This window comes from Narcine bancroftii, chromosome 5 (genome assembly GCF_036971445.1).
Source record: "Narcine bancroftii isolate sNarBan1 chromosome 5, sNarBan1.hap1, whole genome shotgun sequence".
NCBI lineage: Eukaryota > Metazoa > Chordata > Chondrichthyes > Torpediniformes > Narcinidae > Narcine > Narcine bancroftii.
The window spans coordinates 220,296,612-220,315,784 of NC_091473.1; the positions used below are offsets into that span (position 1 = coordinate 220,296,612).

General features: G+C 34.8%; 2 protein-coding genes across 2 annotated transcripts in view; one reads left to right on the plus strand and one right to left on the minus strand.

The window, feature by feature from the left end:
• The window catches only part of LOC138765531 (probable G-protein coupled receptor 139), a 30,069-nt gene extending 17,167 nt beyond the window's left edge, over positions 1-12,902 (minus strand). The window contains exons 1-2 of the mRNA XM_069942560.1: positions 12,816-12,902; positions 10,385-10,551 (exon numbers count right to left, since the gene is read on the minus strand). Coding sequence (XP_069798661.1) covers positions 10,385-10,551; positions 12,816-12,902 — 254 coding nt within the window. The remainder of the gene's footprint in view (positions 1-10,384; positions 10,552-12,815) is intronic.
• LOC138762922 (probable G-protein coupled receptor 139) overlaps positions 1-19,173 on the plus strand; it is a 43,482-nt gene that overhangs the window by 13,566 nt on the left and 10,743 nt on the right. The gene's annotated exons all lie outside the window — the stretch shown is intronic.

Sequence of the window (19,173 nt, forward strand, 5' to 3'; positions counted from 1 at the left end):
TACCAAAAAACCCAGAGATCTTCCTCCTAAGAAACATAAAAAACCAAGAATTTGGACTTGTTTTGGATGGTGCACATAAAAGATTTGTTAGGATAGCCCTAGCCGTAGCAAAAAAATGTATTATGTCAGCCTGGAAATTAGAAGATAACTTGAGAATACAACAATGGTATATAGAAATGAATAAATGTATTCCATTAGAAAAAATAACATATAATTTAACAAATAATATTACAATATTTGAACAAATATGGGAGCCATACATGAAACACAATAGACAAAACCTACTGGGGTCATCTACTACCTAAAATGACAGAAGGAGAAGGAAATGAAAAGAATTGACTCAGTGGAATTTCTTGTTTATTTTTATTGAGTGACAATATTGTTTGACTGGTTTAATGTATCTTAGATTCTGTACTTTAAATGAATGTGGGGGGGGGGGAAGGTAGGGAGGGTGGGATGGGAAGAAGGAGGGGGGGAGAAAACGACACTATATATTTGAAAAGGAAAATGTATGTATCTTGATCAATGTGGTTTATAGTGTGAAAAATAAAAAATTTAAAAAAAAACTGAAAGCTTATTTAAAGGATAAATCGGGAAACAGACTGAGATTCCCAGAAGGAAGCAGCTTTGAATATGTGATTACAGGCACAATGATAATTAAAAGATTTATAATGAACATGTACATTAAGCTGCAAGATAAGGAAAATGATGAAATAAGCTATAAACCCAAACAAAAGTGGAAAAAGGATTTAAACAAAAAGATAAAAAATGAAACATGGGAAAAGTTATGTTCTGAAACTATGAAGAATATAATAAACACAAGTTAATGCATGATACAGTATAATTGGTTACACAGGTTATATATGTTTTAGCTGTAAGAAGGAAAGTGAATACATTTTGAGAAGATCTAAATCAGATATTAAATAAAATCACAAAAAATAACATACCAAAAATCCAAAGATCTTTCTTCTAAGTAATATAAGAAGTAAGGAATTAAGCTTCAAATTGGATAAAGCGCAAGAATGATTTATTATGATAGCCTTAGCAGTCGCAAAAAGATATATAATGCCAACTTGGAAAATGGAAGAGAGCCTGAGAATACAGCAATGGTACATCGAAATTAATAAATGTATTTCATTGGAAAAAATAACATATAATTTAAAAAATAAAATGACATTATTTGAACAAATTTGGGAACCATACATGGAATATAACAGAGAGGGCTTCCCTTGGACCTTCACCCCCTAAAACGATAAGAAGACAAAACGAATTGATCCAGTGTGTAAAAAGTAGATGACACATTTTCTTGTTTATTTTAACACTTTTAACACTTCTCATTTTGTTTATATTCCTTTCTTCTTTCTTTTTTTCTTCCATTCTAACTCTTAACTGTTCTTTCTTTTCTTGAGACTGTAGGGGGTGGGAGGAGGGGAGGGAGGTGATGGGGTAATATCATCATGTATTTGATATTGAATATATTATTAAATCTTTGAAATATATTTGAAAGCATGTATGGTTGCAATTTTTAAATAACATTAAAAACATAAGAATCCGGGGAGGAGTCACGTGATGGAGTAGTGGCCGGACAGTGAACTCCAGCCCTCTCCAGAAAAGTCGGGAAAAACAAAGGAAAACACAAAGGCACAGAAATAAAAGTTAAAGAAAAGTGAGTATAAAGGTGGAAAGAAGATGGCGACAAAAAAAGAAAAATCGAAAGCAACGGTAAGAAGAGAGGAAGAGAAGACAACGGAGGAAGAAGGTGAAGGCCTTACCTGTTCGAAGAGGCCCGCTGTGGAGAGAGAAACCCGCTCCCTCAGGTCGGTAGATAATGGACTACAAAAATGGCTCGCTGAGCCGAGTAAAAGTGCGCAACCACGCATGCGCGACTCCTCGCGCATGCGCGATGCGCATGAAAAAAAACACACCGACGGGAGGGGCGACCAACTGGGGAGTCGATCTCCACAGCCGGCAACGACAGCTGCAGAACACCTGCAACAAGAAGAGACCACAGAAGACAATGGAAACAAGAAAGAAGAGAAGAAAAGGGCAACAAAGAAACAACAGATGGCCAGCCCAGAGGAAGAAGAAGAGGAAGAGGAAGAGTACAGTGAAATAGAAGAAGAAAAGAAAGGCAAGATAAAGGAGGTACTTTCTCTTATTAAAGGATACATGGAGTCATTTAAAGAATGGCAAACACAGGAATTTAATGATTTAAGAAAAAGAATAAACAACACAGAAGAGAAAATAAATAAAATTAATATGACCTTAACAGAAATGGGAAATAAAATGGACAAGATGGAAGAGCGGGCAGTAGCAGCAGAAATGGAGGTAGAAGACTTAAAAAAGAAATTGGAGGAATCTAATAAAAAAGCGATAGAGACACAAGAACTGTTAGCTCAAAAAATAGATATAATGGAAAATTATAACAGAAGAAATAACATAAAGATAGTGGGCCTTAAGGAAGATGAAGAAGGCAAGAATATGAGGGAGTTTATAAAAGACTGGATCCCTAAGACCCTAGGATGTCCAGAACTACAGCATGAAATGGAAATAGAAAGGGCACATAGAGCATTGGCCTCTAAACCACAACCACAACAAAAACCAAGATCTATTGTAGTAAAATTCCTAAGATATACTACAAGAGAAAAGGTACTGGAGAAGACAATGGAAAAAGTAAGAGAGGGCAACAAACCACTGGAGTATAAAGGGCAAAAAATCTTCATTTATCCAGATATAAGTTTTGAACTCCTAAAGAAGAGAATGGAGTTCAATACAGCAAAGGCGATTTTATGGAAGAAAGGGTATAAATTTATACTAAAGCATCCAGCGGTATTGAAAATATTTATTCCAGGACAACAAAACAGACTATTCTCGGACCCAGAAGAAGCACGAAAATTTGCAGAACAATTACAAAAGTAGACTGAGGGATGAAGACGGGTAATGAGAGTAAAAATGATCACGATTGATATGTATGTGGGTAAAGAGGTATAAGAATGAATAGATAAAATGTGCATACGTGAAGGTATCTGTACTTAGAGGAAAATATAGATAGTATAGACAAGAATGAATAAGGGAAGGTAATGGAATAGAGAGAATAAGGAGGGAATTAAAAGAGTGACCTTTGTTACATATGAAAAGTGAAATCTTTTCTGGGGAGGGCTGGGTGGGGAGAAATAGTGGTCACTGCAAAATCAGTTGACGCTTGCGAGTGAATTCGCAAACCCAAATGGAGAGGGGAGATGTGGTTGTCCGACAAGGGATAAAGGACAACTCAGGAGGGGAAGGGGAGATTGGGGATAAAGAAGATATGAATAGGAGAATAAGGAAAATGTTGGATGTGGTAGGAATGTTGTCTTATAAAGAGTTGAAAATAAGAAAACAGAAATGGAAAAGGAGGAAAGGTAATGATGGAAAAACGGAAGGAGAAGATAAACAAAGTATAAAATGGCTACGCTGAACTATATGACTTTAAATATTAATGGAATACATAACCAAATTAAAAGGAAGAAACTACTAAATTTACTGAAAAAGGAAAAAATTGATATAGCATTTGTCCAAGAAACACACTTAACTGAATTGGAGCACAAGAAATTAAAGAGAGATTGGGTAGGACATGTAACAGCAGCATCATATAATTCAAAAGCAAGAGGAGTGGCTATATTAATTAGTAAAAATGTGCCATTTAAAATAGAAGAGGAAATAATAGATCCAGCAGGGAGATAGGTTATGATAAAATGTCAGATATATTTGGAGTTTTGGAATTTACTTAATGTATATTCACCTAACGAAGAAGATCAAAAGTTTATGCAAGATATATTTTTGAAGGTAGCTAATACGCAAGGGAACATACTAATAGGAGGGGATTTCAACCTGAATTTGGATCCAAATATGGATAAAACGGGGAAAAAAATTAACAGGAAGAACAAAGTAACCAAATTTATAATTAAATCAATGCAAGAAATGAAACTTTTGGATATATGGAGGAAACAAAACCCAAAAGAAAAGGAATACTCATACTACTCGGCTAGACATAAAACATACTCAAGAATAGACCTATTTTTGTTATCAGCTAGTATGCAAGATAGAGTAAGAAAAACAGAATATAAAGCGAGAATACTATCGGACCATTCACCCTTAATATTGACAGTAAAGCTAGAGGACATCCCTCCAAGAATGTATAGATGGAGATTAAACCCCATGCTACTTAAAAGACAGGATTTTAGAGAATTTATTGAAAAACAATTAAAAATGTATTTTGAAGTAAATACGGAATCAGTGGAAGATAAGTTTATACTATGGGACGCAATGAAAGCATTCATTAGAGGGCAAATAATAAGCTATGTAACCAAGATGAAGATGGACTATAATCAGGAAACAGAGCAGTTGGAAAGGGAAATAGTAAACATAGAAAAAAAATTAGCAATGAAGGAAGATACAACTAAAAGAAGAGAATTGGCGGATAAAAAAATAAAATATGAAACATTACAAACATATAAGGTAGAGAATAATATAATGAAGACAAAACAGAAATATTATGAACTAGGGGAAAAAACGCACAAAATCCTAGCATGGCAGCTTAAGACAGAACAAGCTAAGAAAATGGTATTGGCATCAAGGAAAAAAGACAAACAAATTACATATAATCCAAAAGAAATTAAGGAAAACTTTAGAGAATTCTATGAACAATTATACCGAACTGAAAACAAAGGGAAAGAAGGGAAAATAGAGGAATTTTTGACTAAAATTGAACTACCAAAACTACAAATAGAGGAACAAAATAAATTAAGAGAACCATTTGGAACAGTAGAAATACAAGAGATAATAAAAAAATTACCAAATAATAAGACACCAGGAGAGGATGGATTTCCAATAGAATTCTACAAAACATTTAAAGACTTATTAATACCGCCCCTCCTGGATGTAATCAACCAGATTGATGAAACACAAAGCTTACCTGATTCATGTAAAACAGCAATAATTACAGTAATACTAAAACAAGGGAAAGATCCACTCTTACCAGCATCATATAGACCAATATCTTTGCTAAACACAGACTATAAGATAATAGCTAAACTATTAGCAAACAGATTAGCAGAACAGGTACCGAAAATTGTAAATTTAGACCAAACTGGATTTATCAAAAAAAGACGCACAACAGACAATATTTGTAAATTTATTAACTTAATTCATGCAGTAGAAGGAAATAAAGCACCTGCAGTAGCAGTTGCTTTAGACGCAGAGAAGGCCTTCGACAGAGTAGAATGGAATTATTTGTTCAAAGTATTGCAAAAATTCAGTTTACCGGAGAAGTATATTAATTGGATTAAAGCATTATATAAGGGACCGTTAGCGAAAGTGACAGTAAATGGACATGTATCAAAGCAATTTCACTTAAGCAGGTCAACGCGGCAGGGATGCCCACTATCACCTTTATTGTTTGCGCTAGCTATAGAACCACTAGCAGAATTGATAAGAATAGATAATAATATAAAAGGAATAAAAATAAAAGACAGGGAATATAAAATCAGTCTATTTGCGGATGATGTTATAGTGTACTTAACAGAACCAGAACTATCAAGAAAAGAATTATATAAGAAATTGAAGGAATATGGAGAAGTGTCGGGTTACAAGATAAACGTAAATAAAAGAGAAGCAATGCCTATGAATAATGCGGATTTCTCAAAATTTAAGAAGGAATCTCCATTCAGATGGCAAATGCAGGCAATAAGATACCTAGGTGTACAAATAAACAAAAATCTAGGCCAATTATATAAACTCAATTATAATCCACTAATGAAAAAATTACAGGACGATTTAGAGCATTGGAAAGATCTACCACTAACACTGATAGGAAGGATAAACTGTATTAAAATGAACATTTTTCCAAGGATATTATACTTATTTCAGGCATTGCCAATACAACTGACAGAAAAATTCTTGAAAGAGTTAAAGAAAATAATAAGGAAATTTTTATGGAGAGGGGGGAAACCGAGGATAGCACTAGATAAATTGACAGAATGGTATAAACAAGGAGGCTTACAATTGCCAAACTTTAAAAATTATTATAGAGCTGCACAATTAAGATACCTATCAGATTTTTATCAAACAAGGGAAAAACCAGACTGGACGAGATTAGAATTAGATAAAATAGGGGAAAAGATACCTGAACACATATTATATAAATGGGACGAAAAATTGGTACAACATAGAACTTCTCCAGTATTACATCATCTCCTCAATATTTGGAAGAAGATCCATGTAGAAAGAAATAAAACAAATTATCAATTACCAAAACTAATATTGACTCAAAATAAGCTACTCCCTTTTACAATAGACAACCTTTCCTTTAGAGAATGGGGAAAAAAAGGGATTAAAAGAATAGAAAATTGTTTTTCAGGAAGTAGATTCTTATCCTTTGAACAAATGAGAGATAAGTACAATATAACTGGAGATCTTCTTCTTTGGCTTGGCTTCGCGGACGAAGATTTATGGAGGGGGTAAAAAGTCCACGTCAGCTGCAGGCTCGTTTGTGGCTGACAAGTCCGATGCGGGTCAGGCAGACACGATTGCAGCGGTTGCAAGGGAAAATTGGTTGGTTGGGGTTGGGTGTTGGGTTTTTCCTCCTTTGCCTTTTGTCAGTGAGGTGGGCTCTGCGGTCTTCTTCAAAGGAGGTTGCTGCCCGCCAAACTGTGAGGTGCCAAGATGCACGGTTTGAGGCGTTATCAGCCCACTGGCGGTGGTCAATGTGGCAGGCACCAAGAGATTTCTTTAGGCAGTCCTTGTACCTTTTCTTTGGTGCACCTCTGTCACGGTGGCCAGTGGAGAGCTCGCCATATAACACGATCTTGGGAAGGCGATGGTCCTCCATTCTGGAGACGTGACCCATCCAGCGCAGCTGGATCTTCAGCAGCGTGGACTCGATGCTGTCGACCTCTGCCATCTCGAGTACTTCGACGTTAGGGGTGTAAGCGCTCCAATGGATGTTGAGGATGGAGCGGAGACAACGCTGGTGGAAGCGTTCTAGGAGCCGTAGGTGGTGCCGGTAGAGGACCCATGATTCGGAGCCGAACAGGAGTGTGGGTATGACAACGGCTCTGTATACGCTTATCTTTGTGAGGTTTTTCAGTTGGTTGTTTTTCCAGACTCTTTTGTGTAGTCTTCCAAAGGTGCTATTTGCCTTGGCGAGTCTGTTGTCTATCTCATTGTCGATCCTTGCATCTGATGAAATGGTGCAGCCGAGGATGGAGATACAGCGCTGGCATATTACCAACTGAGATCCTACTTGAAGGATAAATTAGGAAGCAATCTGAGTTTACCAGAGGGAAGTAACCTTGAATATGTGATTACAGATACAATGTTAATCAAAAGATTTATAACAAATATGTATATTAAACTGCAAGAAAAGGAGAATGAGGAAACAAATGGTAAAACTAAACAAAAATGGGAACAAGATTTAAATATAAAGATAAAAAAGGAAACATGGGAGAAATTATGTTCTGGAACGATGAGAAATACAATAAATACGAGGCTACGTATGATACAATATAATTGGTTACACAGACTATACATTACACCGCAAAAGTTAAATAAATGGGACCCAACAGTATCTGATAGATGTTTTCGATGTAAAAAAGAAATGGGAACAACAATTCATGCAATCTGGACATGTGAGAGAGTAGAAAAATTTTGGGATGATCTCAATCAGATATTAAATAAAATAACAGAAAACAATATACCAAAGAATCCAGAGATCTTTCTCCTAAGTAACATAAAAAACAAAGAATTTGGATTTGATTTGGAGGATGCACAAAAAAAATTTGTTAAGATAGCCCTAGCCGTAGCAAAAAAATGTATTATGTCAACCTGGAAATTGGAAGATAATTTGAAAATACAACAATGGTATATAGAAATGAATAAATGTATTCCATTAGAAAAAATAACATATAGTTTAAGAAATAATATTGAAATATTCGAACAAGTATGGGAGCCTTACATTAAATACAATAGCGAAAACCTACCGGGGACAAACATTACCTAAGTTGATGGAAGGAGAAGGAAAGAAAAGAATGGACTCTGTAGAATTTCTGGTGTATTTTTGTTGAATGACAACATTGTCTGACTGAATTAATGCAACCTAGATTGTATACCTAAAATGGATGAGAGGGGGGTGGGGTGGGGGGGTGGCTTGGGAGGAGGGGGGGGGGAGAAAAAGTCACTGTAAATGTGTGGAAAAGAAAAAGTGTATATCATGGCTATTGTGATTTATGGTGTGAAAAATAAAAAATTTAAAAAAAACAAAAAAACATAAGAATCCTCCCCCTCCACTTCTGCACCAGATCCCCAGCCCTGCATTCCCATGTTTAATCCTATTATTGTCCTCAATATCAGGGGAACTTGGAGTTATGCAGAAATTAAAACTCTTTTGAGGTACTGCTTTTTAATCTTCCACCTAACTCCCTATATTGAGTCCAGGGCCTCGTTCCTTCTTCTAACTTTATTATTGTTACTAACATTTCAATGAACTCATCTGTTCACCATCTTCATTGAGGTTATTCTGCATCACACAGGTATGTATATTTTTGTCTCTGACACCCTGGAGGTGACATATTCTATCTGATCCCCCAAACGATCATGTTTCATTCTACTAGCATTCACCTTGTCTCTGCTACCCCTTGAGCGATTGTGTCACCTACCTGGCTGCTTCTGTCTCCTGGTAAGTTATCCCGTAGCAGTATCGAGAACAATATACATGTTACTGAAAAGAGTAATCACAGTGGAATCCTGTCCTGGCCAAACTTGAACTGGCTAAATAAAAAAGGCAGAAATTTATTCAGCATACTGGACAATGTTTTTTCCATACACTGTAACACTCAGGGATACAAGACTTTGCAGATGCTGGAATCTGAAGCAATAAACAAACTCCTGATGGAACACAGGACCAGCACCATCTGTGGAGAAAATGAACTGATGACTTTTCAGTTCGAGACCCTGCATTTGGACATAGTAACAATTGGAATTTAGCCTCCAGATAAGCACAATATTTGAAATGCATCATATTCATTCACAATAATTGTTCTGTGGGTGAAAAATTGGCATTCCCCTTAAAGAAGTATTTGTGATCTAATTTGAACAAATTGAAATTGGAAACACCTGCTGTGGTGCTGCGTAATTACTCTATTGCCCTCATAAGCTGGCAGCCAGGATGAAATTGTTTAGCATCTGGAAATTGGTAATCTCCAATAATTATTAGAGATATAAGACCTTAGTTTATGCACTTTATTTTCCATAGCACATACACCGATGTAATTAATCAAAAATACCTTAGAAGTCTGCACGGTTCACGAATTATAGACAATAAATGCTTACCATTCTAACAAAACCCAGATGCGACATGTGGCCAAAAGTAATTTAATCAAAATTGTAGAGTATTTTTACTAATTTGAATGAATTCCCTCATGTAACTGATGTCATCACCATTGGGATTTACTTTGGTCTGGTAATCAACTAATTAAAATGCACTTTCATTGTTCAAACACTGCACATTTAAAGGATGATACAACCTCACAATTTTTGTGGAAACCTCTCAACATGTAACTTTTTTTGTATATTTTATTTATAATTCAGAATAAGGGATGCAAACAAAAAATAAAGTACAAATATACATGTTTTATCCCATATAATCGCCCCCTCCCCACCCCCCACTAGCTACCCCAATAAAAAGAAAGAAAGAGTTCAACACTTATAACAATCAACCAGTCACCATGTTTGGTGCAACCCCACCCAAGGGAGAAGAAATAGAAAACGACTACATATTTAAACTCAAATATTTCATATATAGTCTCTACACTTTAACAGAAAGTGAATAATTATTATGTTAAGTATTTGTTATCTTTTCCAGTGGAATACAAGACCTCATTTCCATATGCCACCTTTGAATGCTTAAATCAGTCTCATTTTTCCAGGTTATAGCCAAATATTTTATCGCCACAGCTAATGCTAATGTTAAAAATGGAATTTGAAACTTATCTAATTTTAATTCCAAACTCAATTTCTTAATCTAACCCAATAAAAATACCACAGGATTAAGTGAAAGTTTAAATTTAAATAAACCTTCTAAAATTCCATAATTCTACTCCAAAAAGGTTTCACTGTCTCACACAACCAAACTGAATGTAAAAAAGAACCAACTTGTTTACCACATCGAAAACACAAATCAGAAGAAAAAAACTCACATTTCTTTAACTTCTAGGAGTTAAATAAAGCTGATGTATAAAATTATAATAAACTAGTCTATATCTTACATTCACTAATTTAGTCATACTATATTCACATATAGTCATCCATTCATCCTGAGAAATTGAAACAGATAAATCTTTTTTCCCACTTAATCCTTGCTTTATAAACATCCGGCTTATGCATCTGATACTGCAATAAGGCATATTTCTCTGATATAAATCCCTTTTTGTCTCCTTCAATAAGTAAACTTTCAAATCTAGATCTCCTAGATAACCTTAATATATAACCAAATTTATCTAACAGCAAAGCTCGAACCTGATAATAAGTAAATAACATATTCAAAGAACTTCCATATTTTTCCTTCATTCTTTGAAATGAAATATAATACCCAGCTTCATAACAATCCTGCACCAATTTAATACCTCTCTGTTCCCAAAGTTTCAAGGGTTGATTATTCATTGAAAAGGAAAAAAATGTTTATTCTGATACAAAGAAGTTTTGGCCAAAACTTTGCCTTCAGTCCCTATAATTTCATTTTTCTTATACCATAACTCCATGAAATGCTTCGAGACTGGTAAATGATAACTCTGCAGAAGCTGAGAATTCCATTTATAAATAAAATAATTCCTTCTTTGTTCATTAATCTGAGCCATTTCAATTTCAGCCAAAGATTTGTCCACTTCAGATATTCTATTAATAAATTTTAATTGTGCCTATTAAATTTAATGTTGAAAATGAGGATGTTGCAATCCTCCTAAAACATATTTCCAAGTCAGTTTTTGTAACGACACCCTCACCATTTTACCCTTCCACAGAAAAGTCCTCACTAAGGCATTCAAATCTTTAAGAAAATTTTAAGGAATTCTGCACAGAATCGATTGAAAAAGATATTGTATTTGGGGAAGGATATTCAGTTTTACACAATTCACTCACCCCATCAAAGTTATTGGCAAATAATGCCAAATAATTCAAATCATATAAATGATTATAATTATCATCTACAATTATTCAAGTATTTAATTTTATCAGGATCACCTAAATTTTGCAATCTGCTTATAAGATGAATAATCTGCAGCTGCTAAAGGCATTATTTCACTTTTATCCCAATTAACCTTATAACCTGACAATGTACCATATTGTTCCAATCTCGCATGAAGACACCCCAACCATTGCATAGGGTTCATTAGATATATCAAAACATCATCTGCAAATAAATTTATTTTATACTCTCTCAATGTATAACTTGAAGGAACTGGAATTTTTTCATCTCAGATTTTAAACGAGTCAGGCTGTGTGCATCACAAAAGAACACTCTACATCATTAGAACATTTTGGAAACATTTTACAGTGGCAGTAAAATATATTACATACCACTTCCATTATTGGAATTTCCAGTAAGCATATTTCAGAATATTTGCAAATCTCCATGTTAGCTTGTTCTGAGACATTTTGCGTTGAATTGTTTTGCAGTCAGGTGACTGATATTCCAATTGTTGATTACTGATCATATATTGAATTTCCCATTTTCTTAATTTAACAAATTTACTGTTGTCAGTGCAGGGAATTCTCAAAAACAGGAATGATCTTTTGAGCATGGTGGCCAGGTTTAACATGACATTTTAGAATTGGTCAAGATGTTTTCACAGCTAACAATTTGAGAGAAGCAATTTTTCATCCATTGCCCTTTATGAATAAACAGGTGGATCATTATGTTTTCTGCCCTCAATTGTGAGCATTTGTTCTTCAGTTAAACATATTATTATCCACCTTCTTCCCATTGAATTTCAACAGCAGAAGGAACTATTGCATATTTGTCAATGCATACAGAAAGGGACATTGCTTAGTTGAACAAATAACCAATGGTTCCTGTTATAAATTGGCTGAACTTTATCATTATAGCCATTTACTGCAGAGGGTCTCTAACTTTCCATTGCTTACCTACAAAACAGGTCACTTATTCATTTTGTAATTTCATGAACCATTTATTTCATCATTCAAGAAACTGAGGTGTTTCAAAGTCTCAAGAGGTTGTGAATATTCAGTGCTTCCATTTCCCTTCTTTACATTGTTGAGATAAATGATCCCTGCTGAACACATCATCGTGCTTTATCAATGAGATGATCTATGTTATAGCCAAATTCTTTGATTTCAAACACAGTCATGTTTCTAGTTTTTTAAAATTTATAACTTTTTATTTTTCATACTGTGAATTCTAACAATCAAAATAATATACAAATGTTTCTCATTAAATATACACAGTGGCATTTTCTCTCTTTTTTCCTCCCTACCTTAACTCCCCTCTTCCCACCCCCTCCAAAACCAATAAATATTCAACATATAAAATACAATAAAACCATGAAACAATGTCATCACACAATGAAAAATAAACAAGAAAAGCGTGTCATCTACTTTTACACACTGGATCAAGTCATTTTATCTTCTTATCATTTTAGGGAGTGAAGGTCCAAGGGAAGCCCTCTCTGTTATATTCCATGTATGGTTCCCAAATAATGTGACTTTAATTTTTAAATTATATGTTATTTTTTTCCAATGGAATACATTTATTAATTTTGATGTACCATTGCTGTATTCTCAGGCTCTCTTTCATTTTCCAAGTTGGCATTATATATCTTTTTGCGACTGCTAAGGCTATCATAATAATCCATTCTTGCACTTTATCCAATTTGAAGCTTAATTCCTTACTTCTTATATTACTTAGAAGAAAGATCTCTGGATTTTTTGGTATGTTATCTTTTGCGATTTTATTTATTATCTGATTTAGATCTTCCCAAAACATTTTCACTTTCTCACATGCCCAAATTGAATGTACTGCTGTTCCCATTTCCTTCTTACAGCGAAAACATCTATCTGATAATGCTGGATCCCATTCTTTTAACTTTTGAGGTGTGATATATAACCTGTGTAATCAATTATACAGTATTATGCGTAACCTTGTGTTTATTGTATTCTTCATAGTTCCAGAACATTACTTTTCCCATGTTTCATTTTTTACCTTTATGTTTAAATCCTTTTTCCACTTTTGTTTGGGTTTATAGATTATTTCATCATTTTCCTTATCTTGCAGCTTAATGTACATGTTCATTATAAATCTTTTAATTATCATTGTGTCTGTAATCACATATTCAAAGCTGCTTCCTTTTGGTAATCTCAGTCTGTTTCCCAATTAATCCTTTAAACAAGCTTTCAGTTGATGATATGCAAACATTGTACCATGAATTATTCCATATTTGTACTTCAACTGTTCAAATGTTAATAAATTATTTCCCAAAAAACAATTTTCTATTCTTTTGATTCCTTTTCTCTCCCATTCTCTAAAGGAAAGGTTATCTATTGTAAAAGGGATTAGTGGATTTTCCATCAATAGTAATTTTGGTATTTGGTAATTCATTTTTTTCCTATTTAAGTGGATCTTCTTCCATATATTGAGTAAATGATGCAGTACTGGTGAGCTTTTATATTGTACCAGCTTTTCATCCCACTTATTAAGTATATGTTCCGGTCCTTCTCCCCTATTTTATCTAGTTCTATCTTAATCCAGTCTGGCTTTTCCCTTGTCCGGTAAAAATCTGATAAATACCTTAATTGTGCGGCTCTATAATAATTTTTGGTAACTGCAAACCACCTTGGTTATACCTCTCTGTTAATTTATCTAACACTACCCTTGGTTTCCCTCCTTTTCACAAGAATTTCCTTATTATTCCCTTTAGTTCATTGAAGAATTTCACTGTTAAGGGAATCGGTAACGATTGAAATAAGTATTGTATCCTTGGGAAGACATTAATTTTAATGCAATTTATCCTTCCTATCAATGTTAGCAGTAATTCTTTTCAATATTCTAAGTCTTCCTGCAATTTCTTTAAGAGTGGCTGATTATTTAATTTGTACAGATGGCTTAAGTTATTATCTAACCTAATACCTAGGTATCAGATTGCTTGTGTTTGCCATTTAAATGGTGATTCTTTTTAAAATTCTGTATAATCCGCATTACTCATTGGCATCACTTCACTTTTATTTGTGTTGATCTTGTACCCCGATATTTCTCCATACTCCTTCAATTTTTTACATAATTCTTTTATTGATATTTTTGGTTCTGTTAAGTATACTATGATATCAGCTGTAAATAAACTGATTTTATACTCCTCCTTTATTTTTATCCCAATTATTTTATTTTCTGTTCTTATCAGTTCTGCCAATGGTTCTATTGCTAAAGTGAACAGTGAGGTGGATAATGGACATCCCTATCTAGTTGACCTACTTTTCAATTGGTTTGATACATATCCATTTATTGTTACCTTTGCCAATGGTCCATTATATAATGCTTTAATCCAATTAATATATTTGTCTGGTAGATTGAACCTCTGTAATACTTTAAATAAATAAATCCATTCTACCCTGTCAAAAGCTTTTTCTGCATCTAATGCAACAGTCACTGTTGGCTTCTTATTTCCTTGAACTGCATGAATTAGATTAATAAGTTTACAGACATTATCTGCTGTTTGTCTTTTCTTAATAAATCCAGTTTGATCTTGAACTCTTTTTGGTACACAATTGACCAATCTGTATGCTAATAAGTTTGCTATTATCTTATAATCTGAATTAAGTAGAGATATTGTTCTATATGATGCTGGTGTTAGTGGATCCTTTCCCATCTTTGGTATTACTGTAATTATTGATGTCTTACATGAATCTGGTGAGTTTTGTGTTTCTTCTATTTGGTTCATTACTTCCAGGAGAAGAGGAATTAATAACTCTTTAAATGTTTTATAGAATTCTATGTGAATCCATCCTCTTCAGGCATTTTATTGTTCGACAGCTTTTTTAATATATCCTGTATTTCCTCTATTTCAAATGGTTTTATCAGTTTGTTTTGTTCCCCTTCTTGCAATTTCGGCAGTTCAATTTTAGCTAAAGTTCTTCTATTTTATCATCTTTCCCCTCATTCTCAGTTTGGTATAATTGTTCATAAAATTCCTTAAAGTTCTCATTAATCTCTATTGGATCATAAGTAATTTGTTTGTCCTTTTTCCTTGATGCCATCTATATGTTCTTTGTGGGATGTCCTCCAGTTCTATTGCTAATAACAGGGGTGAATGATCACATAGTAATCTAGCTTTATATTCAGTTTTCCTAACTCTCCCTTGAATATGGGCTGACAACAAAAACATATCAATCCTTGAGTATGTTTTATGCCTACTTGAATAATATGAGTATTCCTTCTCTCTTGGGTGCTGCCTTCTCCATATATCCATAAGTTTCATTTCCTGCATTGATTTAACCATAAAAGTGGCCACTTTATTCTTTTTGATTGTCTTCTGTTCAGTTATATACAACATTGGATCCAAATTAAGGTTAAAATCCCCTCTTATCAATATATTTCCTTGTGTATCTACAATCTTCAAAAGAATATCTTGCATAAACTTTTGATCCTCTTCATTAGGTGCATATATATTGAGCAAATTCCAAAATTCTGAATATATCTGACACTTTATCATTACATACCTCCCTGCTGGATCTATTATTTCCTCCTCTATTTTGATTGGTACATTTTTATTGATTAATATAGCTACACCTCTTGCTTTTGAATTATATGATGCTGTCACTCCCTGCCCTACCCAGTCTCTCTTTAATTTGTTATGTTACATTTCAGTTAGATGCGTTTCCTCCACAAATGCTATATCTATTTTTTCTTTTTTCAGTAAATTTAATAGCCTCTTCCATTTAATTTGATTATGTATTCCATTAATGTTTATAGTCATATAGTTCAACATGGTGATCTTATATCCTGTTTACACCTCATTTCCGCTTCCTCACCACCACCATCCCGCTTTTCCTTATTTTCATCTCTCAGTTTTCCCTTTTTAAACTCATTGTATGACAACACATTTAAAACATAAAATACTCAAACAACTCCCACATCCAATATTACCTTAACCCCAAATACCCCACCCCTACTCTCTGAGTTGCCCCTTATGCCTTGCCGGGCAACCACAACTCCCCTTTTCATTTGGATTGCGAACCTGCTCACAAGCGGCAACTGATTTTATAGTGACAGTTATTCTCTCCCCCCAACTCCCCAGAAAACACTTTTTTTACACATATAACAATGTTCTCCCATTTTCCCCCTTACTTCCTTTTTTCCCTTCTCTTTTCCTTCTTTAGTTCTTTACATAAACATTATTTTTACATCTTTATATTATCACCATTCTTTATTCTCTCCTTCTTTCCTGCAAGCGTTCTGCAAATTCTTGTGCCTCCTCCGGATCCAAGAATAGTCTGTTTTCCTCCCCAGGGATAAATAGTTTAAGTACAGCTGGATGTCTTATCATGAATTTATAACCTTTTTTCCATAAAATTGTTTTTGCTGTATTAAACTCCTTCCTCCTCTTTAAGAGTTCAAAACTTATGTCTGGGTAAAAGAATAAACTACAATGGTTTATTGTCTTCTCTCATTTTATTCCTTGCCTGTTCCAGTATATTTTCTCTTGTATATTTCAAAAATTTTACTAAAATGGATCTTGGTTTTAGATGTGTCTGTGGTTTCAGAGCTCGTGGTCTGTGTGCCCTTTCTATTTCCCATTCCCTCCTGCATTTCTGTCATTCCCAGGACCTTTGGGATACATTCTTTTATAAATTCCTTCATATCTGTGCCTTCTTCATCTTCCTTTAGGCCCACTATTTTGATGTTGTTTTGCCATCTATTATTTTCCAACATATCAATTTTCTGAGCTAACAACTCTTGTGTCTCTTTAATTTTTTTTATTCACTTTCTTCCAATTTCCCTCTTAAGTCGTTTACTTCCATTTCTACAACCGGTTTTCATTCTTCCACATTTTCTACTCTTTTCCCTATTTCTGTCATGACTAGCTCTAACCTTTTCATTTTTTCTGTTCTTTTCATTTTTAAAAAAAATTGCACTAAATTCTAATGACAACCATTCTTTTAGTGCTCTCATTTGTTCTTGAAAAAAGCTTCATCTATATTCTGTCCATCTGTTTTTCCTTCTATTTCTCTGTGAAGATCTTGATCTTCTTCTTCCTCTTCTTCTGTGCCTGTACCTGTGTTTGTGTCTTCTTCTTCTCTTCTTTGTATCTGTATCTTTTCTGACTTTCCTGATGAGTTGCTTGTCTCACTTTGTTGAGCCTCTTCTTGCTTGGCCTCTTGCTGTTGGTCCTCTTCTGAGATGCTCATCTGTTGAGCCTCCTGCTGCTGTTCTTCTTTCCTTTCACTCTCTCTCCTGCTGCTTTCATCTTCTTCCAGCTGAGAGCCCTGGTGTCGGGCATCCCTCAGCTGGTTGTGCTGTGGTTGCCTGCTCCTCGACTGAGCCCCCCTCCCGTCAGTGTTTTCCTTCTCCTTTGTTTGGCTCAGAGTGGCATTTTTGCAGTCCATCAGTCAGGGAGTCGCAACTCTGCGGGGCCGTAACCAACCTCAGAGATCAGGCGCTCTTCTCCATCATGGCTCCCTGTTTCTTCGTGCAGGTAAGGCCTTCTCCTTTATTTTCTGGCGTCTTTTCTTTTTTTTTCCATTGTTTTAACTTTTTCCTTCTTGGGTGCCATTTTCTTTCTTTTCTCTACAACTTTATCTTTTATTTCTTATATTTTATATTTATTGAACTTTGTATTTTCTTCACTTTTTTTCTTTTTTCTGGAGAGGGCTGGTATTACCCTACCAGTCACTACTCCATCATGTGACTCCTCGGTCATGTTTCTAGTTCAAGCTCCGTTTGTCTCCTCTTTAATTTTAAGGTCTTCAGTTGACAACAATTACATTGTGAAAGCTGATTTCAGAACTTGCATGGCAACAAAAAGCATACACCAATTAATAAAAAGAACTGAAATCGTTGGAAGTACTCAAATGTTCAGCCAGGAACTGTGGAGAGAACACATTTAGTGTTTAACATTAATGTTTTATTAGTATATTGACTCGTTAACTATTGTTTGTGATTATCACATTTGTTCATAACCTTGTTAATGGGTTCAAGCCTGAAATGTTGGTTATGTATCTTCATCTTTGCTACATTAAGTGCAATGTTTGACCTGCATTGTATTTTTTACATCAATCACAGTGTCTGCAGACCTTTGTATTTTACTCCAACCACACATGAAGCTACTTAACAAGATAAGAGTCCACGGTACAACAGGAAGCATACTAGCATGATTAGGGCATTGGCTGATTGGCAGGAAGCAGAATTGAAATAAAAGGATCATATTCAGATTGGCTGCCAGTTGCTAGCGGTGTTCCACAGGGATTGGCGTTGGGGCTGCTTCTTTTTATCTTGTATATTAATGATCTGAATTATGGAATGAAAGGCTTTGTGGCCACATTTTCAGATGATACAAAGGTAGGCAGAGGAATAGATAGTGTGGAGGAAATGCAGAGGTGGCAGAAGGACTTACAAAGATCAGGAGTATGGGAGAGAAGTGACAAATGAAATATTTATGTTAGAAAGTGTGTGGTCATGCAGGTTGGTAGTAAAGATAAATGGGCAGACTATATTTTTAATGGGAAGAAAATTGAAAATAACCAGATGCAAAGGGACCAGGGAGTTCTCTTGGAGGATAGCCTGAAGGTAAACTTGTATGTTGAGAAGGCGGCAAAGAAGGCAAATGCAATGCTGGCTTACATTTAAAGAGCAATAGAATATAAGAGCAGGGAAGTGATCTTGAGACTTTATAAGACAGTGATGAGACCTCAGTTGTGCAGTTTTGGGCTCCTCATTTACAAAAAGATGTGCTGAGGTTGGAGAGGATCCAAAGGAGGTTCACTGGGATGATTCGGAAAATGAAAGGATTATGTGGAGCACTTGACTGCTCTTGGCCTGATTCATTGGAATTTAGGAGAATGAGAGGGGATTTCATTGAAACATTTTGAATGTTGAAAGGAATGGAATGCAGAAAGGCTGTTTCCTATGGTGGGAGA